This window comes from Haliaeetus albicilla, chromosome 10 (assembly GCF_947461875.1).
Source record: "Haliaeetus albicilla chromosome 10, bHalAlb1.1, whole genome shotgun sequence".
Taxonomy (NCBI): domain Eukaryota; kingdom Metazoa; phylum Chordata; class Aves; order Accipitriformes; family Accipitridae; genus Haliaeetus; species Haliaeetus albicilla.
Genome location: NC_091492.1, coordinates 27,826,369 through 27,850,893, shown reverse-complemented (window position 1 = coordinate 27,850,893; position 24,525 = coordinate 27,826,369). Strand labels below are relative to the sequence as shown.

General features: G+C 44.6%; 1 protein-coding gene across 5 annotated transcripts in view; it reads right to left on the bottom strand.

The window, feature by feature from the left end:
* Positions 1-24,525, bottom strand: part of TTC28 (tetratricopeptide repeat domain 28) — a 199,974-nt gene that overhangs the window by 65,982 nt on the left and 109,467 nt on the right. For 4 of the 5 annotated variants that reach the window (XM_069794498.1, XM_069794499.1, XM_069794500.1 and 1 more), the window contains 3 exons: positions 12,500-12,647; positions 9,440-9,712; positions 8,267-8,397 (listed from right to left, as the gene is read on the bottom strand). In XM_069794498.1, coding sequence (XP_069650599.1) covers positions 8,267-8,397; positions 9,440-9,712; positions 12,500-12,647 — 552 coding nt within the window. Of the gene's footprint in view, positions 1-8,266; positions 8,398-9,439; positions 9,713-12,499; positions 12,648-24,525 lie in introns of those variants that run through there. The other variant, XM_069794505.1, reaches the window with a different exon arrangement.

Sequence of the window (24,525 nt, the reverse complement as noted above, 5' to 3'; positions counted from 1 at the left end):
CAGGCTCCTCTCTGTCAGGGGCCAAGCAGCTGCAATGGGACTGAGGAAGTTGATCACAGCTGGAAGAGCAACTCTCTGTGAAGTGACTAGGCTTGCTCCAGGGAGAACTGCAATGACAGAGTTGGGTGACAGCAGAGCAGCACCACTGACTCTGCAAGGATGTGGCACAGTGCAGCCACGTGCCGGAACATGCAGGCTGCTCGCATCCCAGCTACAAGGTCAGCCACTGGCACTGTGGTGAGGAAAAGCTGTGCTCACTATTGAAGCTAGAGTAAGAGGTCATGCTCAATCTCAGTGACACGCTGCAGCAGTGTGAACTGGGGGAAGTCTACACAGCTGTGGAAGGGCTCTGGATGCCTGACAAGGTATCAGGAGGGGAACCTGGCCCACAGTTCACCAGCTGCACATGTTCTGATAAGCTCACTCCATGCTGACATGCCCTATGATGGTTTCTCCAGAGAGGAAGGGTTGCACAGATTCATGCTTCCAGCCAAATCTGCAGCACAACTGCAAGCACAGGGACCCTCGCAATTGAAGCACAAACAGTTGTTATTTCAACTCTGGCAGGAGCCCTGTGGCTGCCAGCACAGTCCAAACACAGAAATCACTCTGGGCCAGGAAGGGATGTGGGCAGGCAACCAGGGAGGCACTCCACATTTCAGACAAGCTCCTATGCCATTCATTCAGAAAGAAGTTCAGCTAGGGGCACACACACCTTGCTTAAGCAGGAGCCGGAGCTGATACCACCCCGCCACATTTGCTTGGAGCCGTTCAGCTTGCAGTGCCGAGGGTGACCAGTTTACAGCATCGGCAGCACCCCAGCCTTTGCACCATCCCAGAAGAGAGTAGCTCAGAGCACTGCAGGCAAGGTTCAGAGTACATTGGAGGGCCCTACAGGTCATGTTTTACGAAGAATGAAGAGTCGCTCCTGAAGTACAGTTGTGCCAGGTCTAACTCACACTGTGTTCCAGTCTTTTTCCTTATTTAACTCAGCAGAATACATATGTCTAAAATGACTGGCAAGGAACATGTTAAAAAAAATATTCTTTTGCCCTGTACCATAATGCACACAAGGAGTTCAGGCAAAAGGCTAAATACTTATGGCTTTGCTATTTACTGAAGATGTGGCTTGTACAGACAAAGCACGGCAGGAAGGACACCTGGAAAGCATTTCCCCTTCCCTTCAGGAAGGGGCAGAAAACCTTGGCTTTACAGAATTTACAGATTTCAGTAGAAAGGAATGATCTATCTTTCCTTCTGCATCTCCTTCTGGAAATAAGAAAGTGAAATTTGATCTTTGACTTGCACAGCCTGACAGTAAGTAGCTGGAGTTTACAAAATGTAGGAGCTTTATGCTGTGTTTCATTGCTGGCTCCGACATGCTTTAAAGGGAACTGGGGAAAACTAGTAGAATTGCAAAGCTAAATACTCACCAGCGGCTGAGCTGCACACAAAGTATGTTCAGACAGTTGCAGAATCTGCAAATTCCCAACTGAATCCAGACCCTGGTTATGTCTGTCACAGCAATCATATTTCACTAGCACTCCACCTCCAGAGATGCACAGCAGACGGTTGTCCCTGACAACCCTCCAACGTGACAGTCCTCTCCTGCCAGCAAAGGCCTCTCATCACAGTCAGCTCCATGCCAGTGCTTTCTCTGCAGTAGAAAGCGTAGCATCTAACTGGTTTCTTGAGTCTCCTTGGCTTCAAGCCCATGGTTTCTCTTTATAGTGGGAATTTCTGCATTCTGATGTTTCCTCTGCCAACAAGAACTTTCATAGCTATGCAAGAGCAAGGTGACACAGAAAGCCTATGTAAGCCTGCATAATAAACACCTTTCTCCTATGCCACTTAGCCACCCAGTTCTAATTAGCATCTTCATCACCCCTTTTTCCTGCAGTCAACCTTTCTGAAAAAAATCTGCTGAAGCTGCAAACATGAACTCTGCCTTACAATTGCCATCATTTTTAAAAACCATCTTGAGACAGTAAAATCTAGTTCATCAGTCCTGTTACTGAGCATACCCACCTGCTGCGGACAATTCTCAGAGCCACATATGCTTGTGGAAATACCTAAGTGCAGCAGCCAGTGGCCATAGAAACAAGCGGGCAGTAACAAGAGGGCACTGAGCCCTAGCCAGTTCTGCACCTCTTCTTTCCAGAAACACCTGCTTCTAGAGGGGAGGTGGGGGAAAATCTCTTCAAAACCAGGCCAGAATGATTGCTGCATGCTGTTGGGCATCCTGAGTCAACACAAGGGCAAGCTAGCGCTGAAAGTCCATCAGTCTGTCCTCTGCTCTTCTCCAGGCCCCCCCACCCTTCCCACAGTCACGCTCCCTGAGAAAAGGGGCAGCAGGAAACAGACTCAAGTTGTTCAGCTGCATCTTCATTCTAGCCCCAAGGAGAGTTCAGGAGTGCAAATGATCCTCTTCCTCACCCAATGCCTTCTGTTTATTCCCACCTAGCAAAGAGGGATGCTGCATCTTTAATGAAAGGTCCAGTCCGGCTCCAAACGTGCCAGCCAGCCAACACACAGGAGCTGCCAGCACCCAGTGGCCTTCTGGCAACATCATCCTCCCCAAAAGCATAGTGCTGGCAATGCACTTTCACACAAGCATTAATTTTATTATGGTTACTTTATGATTTTCCCTTACTGCCCTGCTATTTTTGAATGTGGGGCTGTAATAAAAGGCGTCTGATGGCCCAGGAGAGGGGAGCTATTATATTGCGGAGTCCCTGCAGTATCAGTGGCCTCTGCAAGACAAGATTCAAGCACAGCCTGTATGAGGGTTTGGACACTGAACCCGAGGAAGGGCTCCACAGCTTTCTTTTCCCTTTCCACTTCTGCTTGTCAGTCCTCACAGCTTCAAAACACTCCAAGTAGTACTTTTCCAAATTAAATGCTTTGGAAGGAACACAGGTCCTTCCAAATGGCCATTAAAAAGGGCCACTCCAGCCCATCCTGAGAGATCACCCACCATTAGCTCCACCTTGGCACTATGACTTTACAGAATTCGTAATACAAGACAGTTCTGCACACCTGCGCAGCAGCTAGAGATGAACACGAACACGGGAGACTAGTGTTACAGGCACTGAAAGTTTTCATATTTATTTTTTTACTCCAGTCTTTCCTCTGACCCTGGCATAGCTCATTGGTTGCATTACCCTTGTCTAAATCACAGCTTGTGATGTGGCATCAACACACACTACATGGGTTACCTGACAGCTTTCAGAAGATCGGGTTACCTGTTGTTAGAAACAAAATAATTACTTAAAAAATATAGTACAGACATTCTGCACCTCCATTATTAAAAATGGATAGATTTGTACTGCAAGACAACTCACGTGCACTAGCTATCTTATAAACCCCAACAGAGGCAAGACACAAACTGTTTTTGCCCTGAGACATTGAAGTGAACTCCTGGTCTTCTGCCTTTGTAGTGGTGGAGACAGACCAGTCTCAGCCAAAACTCTGCATGAGAGCCAACACCTGACTCTATCCCCGATATCCCTGACTGGGTTTCTTGCAGCAAAGACAGGGTCAGACTGAGTATTCAGCTGTCACACCTTGAAGCCTGCCATTAGGGAACCAGGCCAACAAATTTGAAAAAGGAACTTCTGCAATTTATGATTTGAAGGGCATGGCTTCTCTGGCATCCTTAGGTTCTTGAAAGACAAATGACCTTGTAGTACTACTCCTAAGATGTAATAATGTCTTGCATTGATCAGGAAACAGGCAGTCTAGGCAATTAAATTCACCACCTATTTTTCCTGGGAGGTGATGATAGGACACAGATTTTAAGTTCAGTGTCAAGTTCAACTCAGCGAGTTACACTAAAGGTTAAGTTGATCCTTTAAGTGAAACCTTGCCTTGCCACCCTGCTCCATCCTACTCACACGTACAAAGTCTTTTATATGAAAACATAGGAATTCATTAGAGTTTATCTTCTATCCAGACTTTAAATAATTACTGAATCTGATCTTCTGCCCCACCACCTCTCTCTACAAAGCATCAGTTTGATTTATTCCCTGCTTTGAGCAGAGATACCTTCAGTCATTAGCACTTAGCCATGTTGTCATGGCTGAGCCCTGTCCTGTATATTTAATCTTGAGTGGTTTTTGACTTGGCAGAGGTGACCTTCCTATTGTAACTCCATTGGCTGGCAGAAAAATGACTCTTCTATCAGAAATCCTGTACTAGTGTAACTGCAGGCCTTAGTCCTCTCCAAGGAAAAACTCACAGACTGCAAGCTTCTGATACTCATCAGAGCCAGCTTCTGTGACGGGCAAAAGGCAATGAGCTAAACTAATGTAACCCCAGTCTCCCCTCTTAACATGATCTGTCACTCTTCCTCCTGCATATCACAAGTACCTTGGCTGCTGGTTTAGGGAACCTCTTTTTGTAAAATTCCCAGACGTTTCACGGGCACTATATAAAAACTGGAAAAAAGAGCTGCAGCCCAACCTGCCAGTATGTACTTTCCTCAGCACGTTAACCAACAGACAACGTGCGCTGACATTTTAGTAACAGAAAGTATGGTATATGTCACAAGAATGTGAGGCTACTGCCAGTGTAGGACAGGGCTGTAACTCTTTATCCGTGCATCATCAAGCAGCAAGGAAACCAAGTCAATATTTCACTCCACCATAGCCAGTCTGGCTTAGAGAGCGGATCCTCTCATCCCTGCTCAGAAGCACTAACCCCTGTGCCAGACAGCATGCCATTATTTCAGGACAGGAGTGGTTAAACTCTAACAGCCTGCAGCTGGCTCTGAACAAGAAAGGAAAAGACAAGCCTGTACCTAGGGGCCCCACCAGCCTGAAAGTATTTTATTTCCACCTCTGTGCATGAATTAAGCGGGTCTTAGTTGGAGCTAGTGCTAATGGAGCTGCCCAAAGGTGAGTCCCCTAATGCGCACCCACGCACAGAGCTACGGTCCTGCCAGCCACCAGCCCCTGTGGTCGCTCTGTGATCAAACAAGGTATGCAGCATCCCACTGACTTAGGAAGGTATGGTCAAACCTTGTGCTGTCTACCTAGGAGCCATAAAGACACAGTTCAGTGATGCCCACCCTGCCACCAGTGGCATGGCTGAAGCATGGATAGGTATATCTACATCAGCTTCACTTCAGCTAGTACAGGAGAGATCACTGTAAAAAGAGCAGCAGCGTAGACTTCATCAGGATTCTCAACTTGAGTACATTCCCAGGGTCTGCAGCAGGCCAAGACAGCCCACGCTGAAATCTGCTCTGGTTAATCTTCACAGAGAAATGACAGACTACCAAGCTGTGCTGCTATTTCCTCTTTAACTGCATCCAAACAATCTCAGAGCTGAACTCCCGCACTCACCTCCATCAGAAGAGAGGCAACTGTCCTTCCAGATGGTCCTGCCTACCTGCCTCTCTTCTACTGCACCTCACTTCTGTTGTCATCCTTTTTAGGATGGTATCCTACTGACCATCTGCAAAGCTCCACAGGAACCAAAGAATTCATGGAAATCCCTTACGATTTCTAGTCTCCTGAATCAACTGTACTTTTAAGTCTGCTAATTCTCTCAGAAACAATCTCACAGAATTAGCCCATATGAATTTCTTGACCAGCCACTGCAGCTGGTCAAAAAATCCTACCCATCACTTAACTGTGATAGAAAGCACTGAAATGACACTGGAGATGGCTACTTCATGGTGCCCATTACAGCATCTTGCTAAGAACCAGTCTTCTTACTCATCTGCATAGACCAAAACCACATGTATATTCAATACCCCAAGGTCTCTCTTGGAGACACTAGAGATATGCCAAATCCCAGCTACTTCTGCTCCATTCTCTCTCTGAGCACAAGTATGCCAAAACAGCCTGAACTTTTCCCCACATTGTGACTGCAAAGAGCAGATGACCTGTCTGGACATACGGACTGTACTCAGAATGATACCGCGCTTGTAACTGGAGCTGCACAGACTCCCTGTGCCAGAGAAAAACATTTAAAATCTTCAGTCCATTTGAGCAGCTTATATGATTCCCTACTCAGCTGACAAAGTTTCCTTTCTCCAGGCTTGTGTGGGGGAGGACAGACCTGAATGCTACAGCCAGACCCTCTGCAACTTCCTCCTCCGTTTATGGGTGACACAATCCAGCAGAAGCCCCTGGTACAAACATTTGCTTCAGCAGCTTCAGAACCCAATGGTCCCTCCGAGGATAGTAGTATCCCATACAAAGGAGCACTTTTTACCTTCTGCACCAATTCTCTGTACAGTTGGAGGCAAAACGATTACCTCACTACAGTCGCACACCAAATTCCCTTCTGGTGGAATTCACATCAGCACTACTGCAACTTTATAACATTTGCATTATAAAAATGTCTGCAAAGGAAGCCAAGAAAAACAGCTTTTTGTTCAGAGGAAGCTCTGTGGTCAAGATGATGTCATCAGAAAGCGCCAAATTAATTTCCTGTGGTTACATCCTACAGGAAATCCAAGAAGCTCAGCTTTCTTGCTAAACCAAGTAGTCATTTATTGTCAATAACTGTTAATTATGTGCCCAGATGTGTCATAAACTAAGAACTATCACGATTAGCCTTCATTCCCTGGATTCCTCCCAGATCGACTGTTGGGGTCTGTTTAGATCAGCGGCTTGAAGTCAGTGAAATGCACCAGCCCAGGGCCTCTGGGGCACACCAGCTGCTGCGCTCGCAGCACACGCCAGCACAGCAGGTTTCCTGCTATTTACTTCAGCCCCCTCCCCACAACAGGGGGATCTGCTGCTTAGAGAAACGCCACAGAGGAGGAGCAGCTACGTAGATTAGACTCTTAGCAGGAACAGGGACCCCTAATCAAGAAAACTATAAAAACAATGATGAGTAACAGCTTTTCTGCTCTGCATGAAGAGAAACAAGACAATCAGGATTGATTCAGGAGGTTTTCCAGCTGGTAAAATAATCATGAAAATATCTAGTAGGTCCCTCCCCCAGTCACAGTCCTTCCACAACCTACTGAAAGATGCATCTCTCCAAGACTTACTTGATATTTAACTTAGAATCATAGAATGGTTTGGGTTGGAAGGGATCTTAAAGATCATCTAGTTCCAACCCCCCAGCCATGGGCAGGGACACCTTCCACTAGTCCAGGTTGCTCAAAGCCCCATGCAACCTGGCCTTGAACACTTCCAGGGATGGGGCATCCACAACCTGTTCCAGTGCCTCACCACCCTCACAATGAAGAACTTCTTCCTTACATCTAATCTAAATCTACCCTCTTTCACTTTAAAGCCTATTAAAACTTATAAAATAACACTTCAGTAAAGCACTCAGCTAATTCAAATGGATCTTTTCAACAACTTATCAATGGGAAACTGATCTCACTCAGTTTTTAGATCTCCCCAGAACTACTTGCGTTTACATGAATTCATGCCTGCCCTGCTGCCTCTAGCCACTCCTTTCACCTGCCATGCAACCCACAAGCCCTCCGTTTTCTCATTCACAATAAAGGGGAATCCACTGCTGGGGGGAGGAATAGCCTTTGTATCTGTAACTCGCACTAAAATTATGATTCTGTCCTTACAGTGAACTTTTGGTAGAAATCTCTTGGGACTCTTCAGTCCATGCAGCACGCTTCCCTGCACTGGCAGGGAGCCCAGCATAACACCTCAAGAGCTGAATGGTAAATGGTCAAGGCAAACCAGATCCAGGCCAAGCAACCCCTACACTTTACACACTGTATTTTCAGGTTTGCATGGATTCTTTTTCTTTTCACTACTTTCTAAAAACAAAGCGTATTCTATGTGAACATTCAGGACAGGGAGCTAGCTCATTACTTATCTGGAAAAGGCACAACATAGGATGCACCCTAATAGAGTTTGAATCAGTAGCACTTGTATCACAGGTAAAACAAGAGCTGATGACAGCCAGGGCTAAAGTGCAGAGATGTTGTACTGATACCTGCTCAGCAGTAGCTTCTACCCTCAGATACTAGAGCCTATGTACTGTGGGCCAAATGAACAGGAAGGGAGAGGGAGGCTCAGAGCCACATGGAGACTAGAGGCAGGGGGAGGCAAAAGGACAAACCAAGCATCCTGCCACTTCAACTCACATACTGTAGCTACTGGTACAAACAATTTCCTTAACAAAAGGCAAGTGAACAGCTGCGAAAAGAAATCATGTAGCTTCCAAATTCTCAGAATAAAATGGGCAGACAGACAAGGCTTCTTCACATGTTTGTATCTCTCCAGAAAACCATGCAGTGCTGACTCCCAATTCAGTCCAATAAGCTTCCTACCTCTCTGTCCTTGAGTTTCATGGCGAGCACCAGCTGATGTCTGTGGTTAGTAAGGGCCTCCCGGTAATTTCCTTTGGAGAAGAATGCGGAGCCCAGATTTCCATGAGCTCGGCATTCTCCCGTCTGGTCACCTGAGTCACATGCAAACAAAACAAAGGTTAGCTAACAAAGGCATCACTGGAAGCGTCCAGCAGAAAGACTGGAACATGCTGTACATGTAATGCTCCAGTGTCAGAACCAGCATCAGAACAAACTTATCCTTATGTTTAATACACAGCCAAAACTCTCCTCTTAGCTGGCCTTCAGAAACTTCTACAATAACTATCAACCTTATTTTTAGAATTGTTTTAAATTTTTTCTTTAGCCTAACACTTGGCAATTTCCCATTCTTCCATGTTTACTCCTTGCTTGACATTAGCAATTTGTTTGTGAAAGTACGTCAATGGCCCAGGCTTAAAACAAGCAAAGAGCACGTCAGCTTTCTCCAGAAAGCAATTCTGCAGCACAGCTCAGCTCAGCCACAAAGCACATCCACTAGTGTCTTCAAGACAGTAGTCTCTATACTTTCAGTGAACTCTCCTAGCTAGACCCCTCAATCACTGTCTTCTCCACTTCTGCAAGGTTATGCCTTTCTGTCTCACATACTGTCTCCTCTCCTACAGCACCATGAAAGCTTGAAAGCTCTCAGTGTAGTGCAGTATATACTGTACACAAGAGAGATTTTCCAATCTGTTTATTTTTTAAACACTCTTGTTCATCCATTGTCTCCCAATTTGTTCCTTCCCTGACAACCGCCTCAGAAACTCATACTGAGCACCTTTTTCCATCAAATTATTGAAAAAACAGATTGCTTCATTTAAGACTTATCATAAAGTTTTGAGCCCAAGCCTACACAGGGGAGAAGACCAGCTCCCACATACATGACACCAGAAAATTAGAGGATCCTGTAAAACCTTAGCACATTCATTGATCATCTGCCCCCCTGCACACATAGGTAAACAGGGCTGCACAAGCCTGTAGTTTGCACATTTCAGAAATTTCAGATTTGATTTAGCAGCTCATGAAATCCCACAGAAACCTGAGCATTACAGAGATGCTGACCATTAACACAGCTATTAATTTGTTCCATTTGTACCAATCCAGCAGTCAAGCAAGTGAAAGGAGAACTCTTACCTAAAGTCTTGGCTACATCCAAGTCCTGCTGCATGTATCCAGTGCTTTTCTCTGTATTCCCGAGGGACCAGTACGCACTGCTCAGTGCAGAGAACACTGATCCCCGCAGCTTTAGGCTGCAAGTGCCAATCTTCAAAGCAGCTTCTAGCACCACCACAGAGGCCCCATGGTGGCCCGCAGTCAGAAGTTCCTGGCCAATCACAGACACCACAACAAAGGGGCTCTTGTCCAGCTTCATCTTCTGCAGTTGTTGATAGGTGGGCTCCAGGGACTCTGAAATACAAAAATATGAAGGCAGAGTTACTCAACAAGCCAAGATATTTGCACCTAGAAATCACCTTCAAAACTTATCTTCCTTTTTTGGTAACCAAATGACATGCAAGTTAAGGGCCAGACTGCCCAAATCAAACCAAGATTTATTACAGGAACTCAGGGCTCAAATGCATCATCTAATATCTCGTACATCAAGACAGATCAACTAGCAAGCTGATGTTTTCATTGCAGAAAGCACTTCATGAAAACAGCACAAGCATGCAGAGCAGTCTCATACCGAGCTCTGAAGATTGGTCTAATGGCAGAAGGAATACAGAAAACACCTGTAGAGTTTTGCAGGAAACTGGAAATGGGCCACCAGCAGTGTATAACAGCACTGCAGTTTCTGCTCCCTCAGCACAAACTTTCAGCTGAACGTCTGCAAAATCTGTGCCTGTCCAGATACCACAACACACAGTATGTGCCAAGAGAGGTGACGAAAACTGCAGAAGGAAGCTGCTCCTTCTTCTGCAGGAGAAGGTACTCCCGCATAATGACAGCACTGGACCTGCCAGACTACTTATAATTGGTCTAACTGCTTTCATCATTCACACGATAAAACATCTTGGCTACATGTTTCATTAAGGACATCAGTATGACATGACTCCAGAATTTGCTGACCAAGTGGCATTGCTTGATTAGATGCTCTCACCTGAATCAACCCTACCACAGCAACCTCAGGAAGCCACTTGCTCCCTGTTTTCATCATTTCTGCTTCTCTACAATCACCAAGAGTATAAACAATGACAGAAGAGGATGTTAACACTTCCCTGAAGATGCGAACAGTGTGAACACGATGCCAGTTACCAACATCCAATTAGATCCTGGGATTAAATGCAGACATAAGAGGACAGAAATAGTTGCTGTAACATGCCACCACTTATCATGCTTATCACTGCAAAAGCAGATACAAACTCAGTTCCTGTCTTAAGAAGCTTACTTAGAATTCTAGCCAGGTAATCCAGGCAAACATAGGGACAGAGACCGGTACAGACAAGGAGAAAGGAAGAAAAAGGAAAACACAAGGGAAGTGCTTCTGGTAACCTTCAAGTCCAGTAGGAAAGGGAGAACCAGCATGGTAACAGAAAGGCAGACATGGGGTTCATTAGTGCTCTTGTATGGGTCAGGGAAGAAACACAGCCACAACCAGGTGAAAGATGCGGCAACAGTGATTCAGTTATTGGGTAAGGGAGTTTCACCTTCATCTCTACGTAATGTGGACACCCCCCCCCCCCCGCCCCGAATCACCCAGTGACTGCATTTAATAATCTTTAGCACAACACTGACACTTACAACCCTTTTGCCTTTCCGATTGCTCCTCTTCTTTCTCTGAATGCAAGTATGCTGGAAGCTACCACTCACATCAGTCTATCCATGGCTTCAAACAATCTATTATCCTAGTGGAATCAAATTACAAGGGACTGGCTTTACACCAGAGGTAACACCTGGAGAGATCTTTTATGTCTCTCCTAGACAACGAGCTTACAGAAAGGGGACGAGAACAACACATAACAACTACTTAAGTGCTTGCAGAGTGCCTAGCACAGTGGGACTGCCTCTGAATAGTCATGACAGTGGTATGGTATACACACTCTCAAAGTAAAACTAGTACTTTATAAGCAAGGCTGATCTAAAATCTGTGAAACCAGTCAGCGGGAGGATACCAACTGGAAAGCAGCAACACTGAGAAGCACAGTAGGGAGCAGCAACGTAAACATATGGCTGCAGTGCAATAGGACAAAGAAGTCAGCCAAATTTGGGGATGCTTACATAGAAATACCATATCACCTGCATTCTAAGCAGCAGCCACAGTACCTTTGGGTACCAAATGAAATTAGCTTCACAAGGCAACTGCTATATAGAACAGAAACTTCCAGATGAATTCATTTTAGAGGATGGAGAAAAACACTAAGAAAGGAAGCACCAACACGAACATTTTTTCATTTCAGCGCTTCTTGGCCCCTAAGCCCTGGGGTCCCCAGCAGTATCTGTTGAGGATGAGAATTGCCATGTTCCCTCCTGGGAAATAGCATAAGGACATTGCAACACAAAGCTTGGAAGAGAAATAAAGCAAAGAGGAGACTACCTCCTTCCTCTAGAGAAGAAAATCCTGGAAATGGGGACATTATGAAAGAGAAGCAAAACGCTGTACAGCTAATATGGCTTCAAGGTCCATGTGATTTCAACACTCTTCCTGAATACAAGTGAATTAGCAGAGCAGCCTTTTTTGCCTTCTGGAACACTGTGTTTTGAAAGACATGAGTACCATGGAAAAGCTGCTGACGTGCTCTTCTGGGCAAACTCTGGCCTGGAGCATTTAAGACTCCCTGTTCCCAACGGCCAAGCACCAGGCTTCGTGCTGGGAAGTTGTTCCAAGTAATAATAAAGCCAGGACCAGAGTAGCGCATACCTCTCATTCTGCACCAATACTGGACAAAAGACAAACACGAGCAAGGACTTCATTGGAACTGCTGCACAACACCAGCCTGATTCATGTCCACTGCCTCTCAAGCTGGCTATCACCATCTTGCTGTCCCACTGAATCAGAAGAGTATTTTTTTGTTCCTCCTCCAACTTCAGGCTCCCTTCTCTGACTCAGCAGAGAAGATAAATCCTGAAGTCTTTCCCTTCAGGCCTCCAGGTTCCCTCCCCCTCAGATGCTGGCAGAGTCAGCCATAGACTGAGACGACTGCCTCTAAGTACCTCAGCAGCAGACTGCCATCCTTGAGAAAATCTCCTGGTGCTTACCTCGCATGGGAGATTTCATGGCGGCCTCGACCATGCCAACCAGAAGCTGAAGACTCTTGGGATCCTGAGCCAGTCCTGACGCAAACGCTGCCAGTGCATCTGCATGACGTCCAAGATACTGAAGGGCCACACCCTGTCGGAAGTATGCCTGAAAAGCCAAAGGAAAGAAAAAATACCAATTACTTAATTGGTAGAAGTCACCAATAACAAATCTGCCTGTGACCCCATGCTGGTGGACACTGGGCTACACGATCACATTCTAGCTTCTTTGGTCACACTGGCTATAATTAGAAAAATCCAACACCACAGTTTGGTTTGTGACTGCCACCCAGCTGCTTATCCTCTTGGTGCAACAACTTTCTCAACCTTTGCAAGGCCTTTGAACTGTTCTGCACACCAGGGATGGTAATTACACTTAAGGCAAAGCTTTCCCCTTGGACTCCACCAATTAGTTATTCTTAACTACTTATAACCAAATGCTCATTCTCAAGACCTACATTTCTGTTCTCTTGGCTCACACAGCATACAAATAACTTGATTCCTTTCTCATCAGTTCTTGCCAATGAGTCCAATATAAATATCCAGCACTAGTAGAGACCAAAATGTACTGAAAGCTCAAGTTGCAATGAAATACAATGCAAAGATCCAGACAGGAGCTGAACCTTCTTTCTCCACACACATCCCCTAAAGCAGACACTGCCCAGCATCGTCCCACTTGTTGGGTGCAGTATATATACAGTTATATATAATACACATACATATACGTGTGTGTGTGTACATACATATATGCACTTCTTAGATTGAGGCAAGATACTCATAATTTTGAACATGTTTACAAGTGCATTTTTCTTTTGTTTCTTCCTGTCCAAGGAAACCATTCATGGGAATGTGCAATACCTTCAAAGTAACCTAAGTCTCTTGTAACCATGTATTTCCATTTCTACATCAGCAACAACATCAATATGCAGCTGCAAAGCATTTCCAAGCAGAGCTTCCGCATCTCCCTAAACTGTGAAACCAGGAACCTACACACAAAGCAAGAACTGTAGGAACATGTTCTGCTCACTCATAAAGCAATGGCAAAGCGCCGGCTCGAAGGGTATCCAGAACTTCCTTGAGATCTACTGGGCAAGAGATCACAGAAACCACAATCCAGTATTTACTCAATGTACTCAGGTATATTTGTAGCACATATATCTGGACATTATGTTATAAAAAGGTGTTGAACCTTTAAGCACCTTTGATGCCCGTTATTCAGGTTTTATCTTCGTGTCCAGCTAATACCTTTCTGATGCAAACTTTGCTGCACTTTTGGTTCATTCAAAGCTCTTTCAATAGCACAAATAAAGCTCTCAGAACAGAAGATAAAACACTATTTGAATTTCTTAAAAAGCGTTTTAAGAACATAATACTTCTCCTTGAGATTGGCTCCTAGTATTGCTTTCATGGATAAGACCTCATCACTATTTCACTCTGTCTGTAATAGAAACCTGTACTCAAGATACATTAAGTATACACCTATAGAAGTTTTTTTACTTAAACAGGATAAATCTCCAATTAATATCCAAACTGGTGTTTCATTAGAGCTTTCAGACACTTTCGGAATACAATCCAGGGAGGCAGAGATTAAGGAAAATCAGAAATGACATGAGAAATTTATAGACATGAATATTTAATCTCTTTTCCATTAGTAAGTCTTGATTGTAGAACCACTTTTAATGAATTCGATAAAAGCAAAATTCTTTTCATTAACCTTTAGCATAAATGTGTTCTTATTGAACCAAACAAGCTACTGTACCAGAAACCCAATTCAATGTTAATTAGATTACTAGCATGAAGTTTTAAATCAAAGAAAATACTAAGAACTAACAATGTGCAGTGGCCATCAAGCATGAGTCCTCCCAACAGCAAGTGAGCTGTCACCTAAATCATGGCATACACTTTTAAGTCCTTTTTCCGCAGAATTATCATCTAATTACTTTCTTTACCACCTGATGACAGAAGGCAGTTTGATGCAGCATGTCTCTGATAAGGACCTTTCCAGCCAACAAGGCTGGTCCAGGACAAACGTGCCTGCCTGATTCAATTACCAAGGATGCAGGCAAAAATACACAGCAGCCAACAACGAAACTTCATGTTGTGTGTAGGCGTCTCCAAGATCTCAAGCTTTACAGGAAGGTAGAAGCCTGCCATCTCCTCTCTCAAAACACTTACCACCAGGACAGATGGCACATCAGCGAATACGCATCTTCCTCACCACCACAGCAAGTCAACTAAACCCAGAAACCCAAATTCACTTGTATACAGGGTTTCAAGAAAAAGGCAGGAGGGAGGTGGATGCTACAGGCAGTGCAGACAAGCCTCCCACAGCCTACAGAAGACAGGAGTGCCACGGCTTTTTTTTCCAAGTTTCTGAAGGGACCACGTAGTGCAGTTCCCTCTCCCATCCCGTCCTATACACACAAAGGCTGTAGGGCAAGAAGTAACATACTCTTCAACGACAGGTGTGGCAACAACTAGCTTTCATGTCTCCCATGAAGGAAAATGGAGAAAAAGCAAGCCAGACAAAACACAGGTGAAGCCTCTGCCCTACTTCCAGTTCTCATACAGAAATCCAAGTGAACATCAGTTCCCCCAGGAGAAAATACACCACAGGTGCAATATCACAAGAGGGAGAAGAAGAAAAAAAAAAAAAGAAAAAAAAAAAGGATCTCAGAGCACTTTGCAGAGGAGTACCAGGCCTGTTTTGCTCACCATTGCCTGCCCAAGAACTCTACAACCTCCACTGCAAGAGAAAGGCCCTGCCTAGCCAGGATGCACCAGTGGCTGCAGCGGGGACACTGATTTCTAGCACCTGCCCATCTGACCCTGTGGCTTTTGTGGAACACTGAGCACATCTCAAACACTGAGAAAACAGAGTCCTCATCCCCTGAGCTCTGCATAGAAAGGAGACACTACAGGCTCCAGATGACAGAAGACAGGCAGACAGGGACGAGATTCACAAACAGCATGCAATTCAGTACCATGCATTTCCAATGTCGTTTCTGGAAAGTGTTTTTATCCACTCCCCACATCTATTCCTGGAAGTCCCCCCTGGAAACCACTTAATTTGAATACAAACATGGCATTCAGAGTCCAAAAGAAAAACCTATTAATCGTAACTGAAAGGAAGATTTTGGCCATTTTTTCCCCCTTCCTTCCTTTCTCCTCCAGTTTCCAGCGTATACAGAACGTTCTCCACACATTGTGTTCCCCAAAGACCTTTAACAAAATAAATAAAAGCATTCACATCACCTATTTCCTCCCCAAGAGGCATTCACAAGTTAGTTTAGCATTGGAATGAAGACACCGTATCAAGGGAAAAAATCTGCAAAGAGGAAATGGTGAGAATCACCCTTTGGAAAAGGAGAGGAAAAGGAAAGGCAGGGAGCCAGCAGCTGCAGCTGAAGAAATGAGACAAGGAGCAGCTTTCCAGTCCTGACACAGACAGAGCCTTCCTACGCTTCAGAGGACTTTACATTTTTAATCACACTATGTGAAGATAAAAGAGTACTCACTCTACAGTAAAAGTTACATTAATTTTCCAGTGATCCCAGGTAAGAAAGAACTATTGATTCCTTTTAGGAAGATTAAAGCAACAAGAGAATAATGTTTTGCTAAAGACAAGATAAATGAACAGCAGGTGTTTTCTAACCCATGGCTCTTTGCATCCTCAATGTAATACAAAGAGCTGGAACCATCTTTTTCATTTTTGCAGTCTCTGCATCATACTTTCCAGGAACAAGGCACTGTGCAAAAGGAAAGTCTCACTCTCAGCTGGAATTTGGCACTAGCTACATCTCCCTCAATGGGAACTATTTTCTCCTCTCTTTGTGTTTGCACGATTGAACACATGCTCTGCCATTCTTATCTCCAGATTCACTGGCGTGCCATGGGTTAACAGCACCTGCACCCAACCTTCCAGCCAGAGCCGACTAGGTGCTGCACAGTACATCTACTGACCTCTCCACTGCCAGCCCCTGAAGTAAGAACTGGGAGAGCGGGATATGGCACTACTGGCAGGAGCCTTCTGGGAAGGGAAGAGGATTAAAAGATAAAAAGCAGCCCTACCAAACAGCCGATCTTATCAGGTCAACGATACTAAATTAGAGAGGTTGTCAGCGAGTACTCCTATGCACGCACCTATGTGTCTTTAGTTCTGGGAAATCAGACCATACTGCGGTCTCATACAGTCATTCATTTTTTAGTCCACTGGACAACTAGCCTCACTTCAGCCAGTTTACAGATTTCATATAGCCAAGTGGAGATGGCCTGGAAAGGAGGACAAGGAGTAATTAGTGCTTTTTATCCATAATACCATTGAAAGCACTTGATATTCTGGAAGCAAAAATAAGTTATTCTAACTAATTAACTTGCAAAATATGTTTGGCACTTGAGACTTCAAAGCCATGCAGAAAATTGGCCCTGTAACAGAGGCTGCTCATATAGCAACTCCAAGTACAGAACGCCAGCGATCTGAAGTTGCATCGCTCCCAGCACAGAACCCATCCAAAAGGTAACAGGTCTTCCCACCTCATTCAGATTTTGTCCCCCTGCCCATTTTTTCAGACTTGCCTTTTTGCCCCATGCTTTTCAGAACGTGCTGTGTTTTCACGGCAAGAATATAGTTTTTAGTGCTTTTCTCTACCCTGAACTTCATTCTAGAACTGTTGTATGAACAAGAGAAGAACACAAAAGAAGACCTTCCTAATCGGACACTCCAGTTTTATGGAGGTGGATGATGGCTGGGCTGCGGCAGAGTCAATGTCTGCCTAACCAGGCATAATTTCTTTCTGTAATCCTAAGCATGAGTCCTATTTGTTCTGCTCAATTTATCGACCAGTGTAGTTTCTGTACAGGGTATTATTTTTCACCTGTGTTTATTACAGCCCATTTAATGCACAAGGAGAATTTCTATTTGTCCTACTAGGAGTTGCCACTGGACTGATTGCTGCAGTGTCCAGGCAATGCAAATAGAAACATGCTTGTCAGATTTTTGATCCTCATCGTCTGAGATCGCATGTAGGTAACTGTCTAGATCCTGAATATTGGATTTTCACATGCAGTCTGAAACTGGATTAGAATTTAAATACCATCATTGAAACGGCCGGTATCAAGAGGAGTTCTGAAACTTATATTAACCCTTCTACTATCAATATGCAAGAACTGTTTTAGGCAGAGCAATAGTAATTGGTTTATAATTAATACAAAACATGCAACGAAGATAAAAATATAATACAAAGAAAGAGAACATATGACTATGAATGGGAGCTCTAGGTTTCCCAGGATTCTGTTAAATAAAACCAAGGCCAGTAAAGGAAGCCCAAGACAACCCAATGCTTTTCTTACTGGGTAAATATCAAAATATACTTTAATTTTTTGGACCAGTGATCTAGGCAAATACTCATGCTGTACTGGCATCTATAGGGTCTCATACAACTCTTTGGGCTCATAGCATTTTTCCCAGTAGAATCCATGGCAATAAATCGTTCAGATCCTTAGCGTGTCTCACATGCAATGCTTGCAACAGTTAGAGGCAAGCAGCAGCCACTGGAGTTCAGTCCTGTCTTACCACGGTCTCTTGTAAGTCTGAAGCATGAGCTCATGTTTCTGGAATATAATTTAGTACCAGGGTACAAGCATTCTTCTAACAGTAGCCTGTATTATACTCTTTACTGGGCAGGATGGTATACTGTTTATAAATATTTTAGAACTGAGGGATTAACTGGCATGTAGGAGCCCTCTGAGAGAGTACTGTCACCTGGCTGTCTTAGGACACACTGAGATAGCCAGGCAGAAAACTGGGAGCCCTCCCATTCTCCCTGAAGCAGGGTAACCCTCTCCACAGTTTTATGCGCAGCAGACAACACATGTGCAGCTGTTCCTCTGCAAGCACTCCAGCAGAGATCCTGCTGGCTGCACGCGGCCCACAAGGAACGTAGCGACAAAGACTATCCCAGCTTCGGGATCTCCATCTGCCGAGGGTCAGGCCCCCCTTTGCCCCCCTGGATGGCCAGGGGCTCCTGCGCCTCCTCCCTTCTCTGCACAGCCCCCTTTCTGCAGGTGGCACCTCTGCCATTGTACATAGCAACACCGCACTGCCTTTCTGCGCCCATACCGCCTTGCTAGGGCTCATCTGATAATTCAGTCATCAAACTTCACATTCAGAGACTCATTTACATAATGAATTGCTGGCTGGTTTGTAACTGGATAATGGAAATAGAAGATCGAAACTGGAGCGGCATCAGAAGAACTTGGAGCAGAAAATTACTGTCAAACAAACATGGAAAACTTGAAAAAAAATGCTTCAGCTTTAGACAAAGACTCCCATTGTACACAGGGGAGGAAATTCAAAACACCTTTATATTCATGTCGGCTTCAGACTCTGGACAACCAGCTATCTGGACAGGAAAGGCAAATACATCGAAAACGCTTCTTCCACAATGTTCCCTTGGTTTGCCAGATCAGGACATGATGCCAAAAATAGCACGAATAATCTATGATGCATTTAATTGGCCTGTTCCGAGCCTGTGGAACACCTCCTGGACAGACAGACCCACTGCCCTGCACAGGACTGCTCTGCGCCCACCAGCCAGCTCCCTCACTGCCGCCCACAGGAGCCGGGCCAGCAGTGACGAATACGACACGCATGACGAACAAAAAGGAGAAAATGTGGGAACAGCCGCTACGGCTTCTTGGGGCCAAGCACCAGGTTGAATCTTTCCTCTCCCCTTGTAACTGCTTTACAGCCAAATTTTAGAGAAAAATACAGGACAAATCTCGGCTGTGGGATTTCAGGAATGTGAGGAGAGGGAAGAATGCGCTTTAATTCAGAACACATGCAGCACATGCATAAATACTGCTTGCTGTCCACATGAACTGAACTCCTCCTTTCACAAGTTAAGGTTGCACCCTAGATAACAATTTTCCTTCACAGTCTGTATACTCAGCTGGCACCTAAACCACTACCGTTAGCCTGCCCTAAAGAACACAAGCAGAGATCTGACAAATTTGTTGTCTTTGCAGCACAGCTTCTTTATCTTCTACCAGTTTCCAAGGTGCCTCTTACAGGAACTCACTACTCAAGAAATGGAAATTTCCTCTAAGCCCCACTGAGCCTATACAGAAAAACAGGATGGAGGGTGTAAAGTATCATGCCTTGTTTTATCCAAAGAGCACTTAATTATTCCTATTGATTGTGCTTCCACTATCTCCAGTAGTGCCCACCTGAATTAAATGGAATCATCAGTAATAAAGAGTCGAATCTTTGCTTAGTTGAAGTTAACCGCCCAGCTTTTCACACAGCTTATTGTTTTTGCTCCATTCTTGCTCACTTCAGGCTCACTCTATAAACAGCAGCTACAATCTAGATCCCCTCTTCAGAGAGCATCCCTCACCTTTCATAACAGTGCGTGGTCACAGACAATCTTCATATCTTTATCAGCCACAGCTCTTAAGCCTTATTTAATAGCAAGAACTAGCCATGAGTGGAGAAAAGTGCTCTAGACAAGTAACAACCAGTCTGTTGATGCCCAAATACAGGACAGGGAAAGCACCACCAGCCTCTTGTGTTTAAGGCTGACAGGCACAGTTGCAAGTACAGCATCTTCTAAAATTCCTCCACAAGTCAACAGGGACAAAGTTCTGCTCAATTTCTGGCTAAACAATTTGCTTTAGAAATTGCAGAAGAAAAGATAATCCACCTTTCACCCTGCTCAGAAGTAACACCAATCTTGGTAAGATATTATTAGAGATTTAATAGATACAGAATTACACAAAACTTAAAATAAATGGATTAGATGACACCTGTAGGCTGCTTCTCAGTGAAGTTTAGGGCAGTGGCAGGACTGTTTTTAACACCGTATTACCTAGTGCTTTGTTTAGTTTCAGCACTGTACCATGATTTAAATTGTATTAACGTTTGATATTTAACTGCCAGTGTACATCTGCACACAATTCTCCCAATTCTAACAATGCTGAAAGTGTTGAGAACCTTTGCAGAGCTCAAGAATATACAAACATATGCTACTATTTGTTCTTACACCCTTAAAAGCAAAAACAAATAAAAAAGCAGTACAAAGGGAAGAAAAGAGGGAATAATAAAAATCATGTCCTAAACTGGAAGACATCCACCAGAAGAACTTTTTGCTATTCAGCTTGAGCGTTCCAGCACAGAGTTTCATTGTCTCACTTCAAATTACTCATCTGAGTAGCAGCTCAAATGACTGCCCCCCCCCACCTCCTTCAGCATTTCTCCATTTTGCATGCTGGCAGGCTGTGCAAGTTTAGGTGGATCACACTGAAAACCCACAATAAAATCCAGAAATGAGACATTAAAGCATCTGGTCAGCCCACAGTCATGACGCTTGGCATTCACAACAAATCCAGCAGGGGATATTTCAAAGATCCATGTTAGTGGACAGACAGTCCTGACATAGGTGATCTGGATTCACAGTTAAGACAATAGGTCTTTTCCCAGCTGTGCGACTGCTGATTAAACTAACATTATACAATGATTTGTAATTGCCATCTTGCAGTGAGACTACAGAGGATGACCAAAATCCTGACATCTGGACATAAGAATAATACTATGGTGGTTGTTGTCAGCATTACTCTGTTCTTTCTGGCCAGCAACTCCAGCAGACAACATTAACGGCACATCTGCACATCCAGCCAAGGTGCAGCACACAGTTACCAGCCAAGGGAGCACTGGGCTCCCACAGCACACAAACCACAGGACAACACACTCGAGTGGCACTCTCATGGGAAAATACTGGCAAGCATCTGACAGCAAAGCCTCCTTTCAGTCTCACAGTATGCAGATGCCAGACACCCTGCAGATGAGTAGTATATCCTATGCAATGGTACCTAAATTACCAGAAGAGAGACAAATTTATTACAATACCTGTCACCCCTGAGGCAGTGCTTAGGCTACCTAGATGGAAGCCATCGACAGACCATCTTACCCAAAAACACAGCCAACTGCCTGGCCACTGGCTTCCTCCCCCATCCTCATTCCCCAGCAGGACATGTCCTGCTACCCCCAGCTCATCTTCTGCATGGCAGTGGGTCCTGGCAGTCCAGTCTCTCAAAACTACATCCACACTTTTGGTTTTCTCCAAATCCAGGCACTCTCCCTCTGCCCTGAAGACTGGACCCTCTTGGCTTCACTCTCCATCTACAAAATCCCTCCATGTCTTGCACTTCTCTATTACCTGTGGTACATTGGCCTGTTTCCAGCTGCTGTTTGATTGCTGCCATTCTGAAAACCATTTAGGGTTGTTTTGGAAATGCATGCGCTTGTGCCTACTGAAGTAACCTGAGATAAAATGGAATTCGCCAATATCAAGACAGCTGGAAGGCAGAGACGGTGACTTGCATACCAGCGATTTGGAGTTAGAAAGTGCCATCTCCAATTTTGAGTCCAATAACCAATAAAACATATGCTTTCTGTCACCCTTCTCCTCCTTAGGGATTTCATCTGTAATCTCTGAACCTGAGCATGCTTATGTCTAACAGCCGTAATGGCCGACCATTCCAAAAAGGAAGACCGGCCAAGTGTCCCTTACCTTCTTCCTTACATGCTCTACCATTTAGATTCAAGCCCAGCCACAAAGTCATTTCAGGTATTTTGATTTTCATTCAAAGAAAGAACAAGCAACTTTTGGCCAGGGGAAGTGACACAGCCAGACTGCACAAAGCGAATGAGCAGCTCTGCAGAAAGGACCCAGGAGTCTGGACTCAGCAATGGGCAGCTCTTAAAAGGCTCTGAGCAAAAACTTCAGCTCCAAAAACCCCTTCATTTTATTGAGTCCATCAAGCACTACTGAAAATAATCATTTCTGAGTGACAAGACAATTAGTGACTCAAGTAACAACACCTGCTAAACCAGGGCAGCTGTGTACCTGGATCTGCACAACAGTCATAATTTGTTTCATAGTCAATGGTGGAAGCTATTGTTTCCCACCAAACAGGTACAGTGCTGAACCAGCTAACCTGATGAGTGCATGAAAACAGCACAGTTACGTGCTCAGGAGGCAGGAAGGCTGCGGAGGGGAGCGACAGCCCACGCACAGCTCCAGCTCTGCCGGGTCTCTGGTGCACTCAAAAGGACTTCTAACAGAGGTCATTTCTGCACCAAGCTTCTATCTCCAGGCATCTCTTCAATCAACAGATTTGTTCAAGATCACAAGGTTTTGTTTCAACATAAGTGACAAAATCAGTATAACTTTGTGAAAGCACATTTAGACTATAAGAGCAGACTTTCCAGAAGTACCACAGCACCATGTACGGCAAAGGTCAGGCAATGAGACAGACACAAACAATAGGAAGTAGGTTCAAAATGTTGGTAAGACACTTTGGTATGGTTATACTGAAGTGTTACAAAACAGAAGACTGCCTAGATGGGCTGCAGGAAAGTAGAACAACGGATCTCCACAGCTTTGAAATTTTCCTTTGTCTATGGCAAAAGGATAGGGCTCAAAATTAGTTCAGGATACTGAACTACCTACACAAACTAACACAGCAGCGGCTCAGCCTTCCTTTCAACTACATGACTGATCTGGCCATATCATGTAGCAAACGGTTATCTGTCAATCACCTTACAAACTTAATTCAGACACATAAAAGATGATCTGTTCGAAGTTGGCTAATAAGAAAATTAAGATTACTAATTACATATGCTGCGATCAGTTTATGGTTTCAACACCACAACTTTGTGGCTTAAATGAACACTGGGAAATCAAATGTCACGTTCCTGAATCTTTCCCTTCCCATCTGGAAATCTAAATCAGATGTGAAGAAGAGGTGACAGCTCAGCATTTCCATGAAGCATGTGTTCACTGGCATCCCCAAAGTGCCTTATGCAGACTCCTTCTGACCTCCTGCCAAGTTACGGTGTCCAAGCAATCACTGAAGGACCATGGGGGACTTCTGGGGTCATCCAGCAAGTTTGCTCCTCATTTTCACCTGGAAGTATTTGCTTCAGGATTGTTAAGAGAGAGGTGGATGGATATTAGGTGTAGCAGTCAATGGCAGAGTGAAAAGATCCAGCACAAATCCTCTGAGATTTCATTAAAGCTGCCACAGTTCTTAAGTTTGTATAAAAAGAGGGGAGGGGAAGGTTTAGAGAATCAGGTCTCTTACCTCACCAATGTATTTTATCCAAATGACTCAAAACCTCCGTAACTGCTGAAAGTCAGGTAAACTTTGATCAGCATCAAATGTAAACAGCAATTTGAATGTCAAAAGAACTAGAGCATTACAGTATTTTAAACAGGCATTTCAGGATTTTAACACAGATGGTTTTCCCAACATACGAGACACGTTCCACTGAAGCAACAGCTCTGCATAGGTGCAAGCGTGCTGGAACACACCTTGAGAGCCTCCAGAATTATGCTGGGCTTTGTGGTAAACAAGCCCTGAAGCCACTTCCCTAGCATACATCTCCATGGGTCCATTCTAAAGACTGCCCCGATCTTGAGCTACATCCCTATCTCAGAATAGAAACAAGTGAAGAAGAAAAAAATATCAGAACAGTACAATCTCCAAGAGCCATCAAAATAGAAGACAAAAGAAAGATGAAATACACAATAGTAAAGGCGCAGGATAACAGTGACTTGCAATGTATTCACACCCAGGTGGCTGCAGTGTACCCTGCAGGATGGAGCTGGTGCATACCCCTTGGAGAAGGGCCTCGTGCTTAGGAGGGACCGTGACAAAGAAGCCCAGCACACATCTATTGCAGACACGAACTCCTGCCTCTTGGCTCACAGTCCCCTGTCCCGTCCCACCCCCCCGTCTGTGCTCAGTCAGCACCGCCTGCCAAGAAGGACAAAGCTGATGATGGGGGAAAGGGGAAAAATCAAGTTTGCAGAAGTACTAAATATATAAATCTCTGGCCAAGGTGAACGTGGGAAAAATTCTTCAGGAGGGCCGTCACATTTAGCAAGTTTTGCCAGATCATTACTCTTGTAATGCAAAGGGGA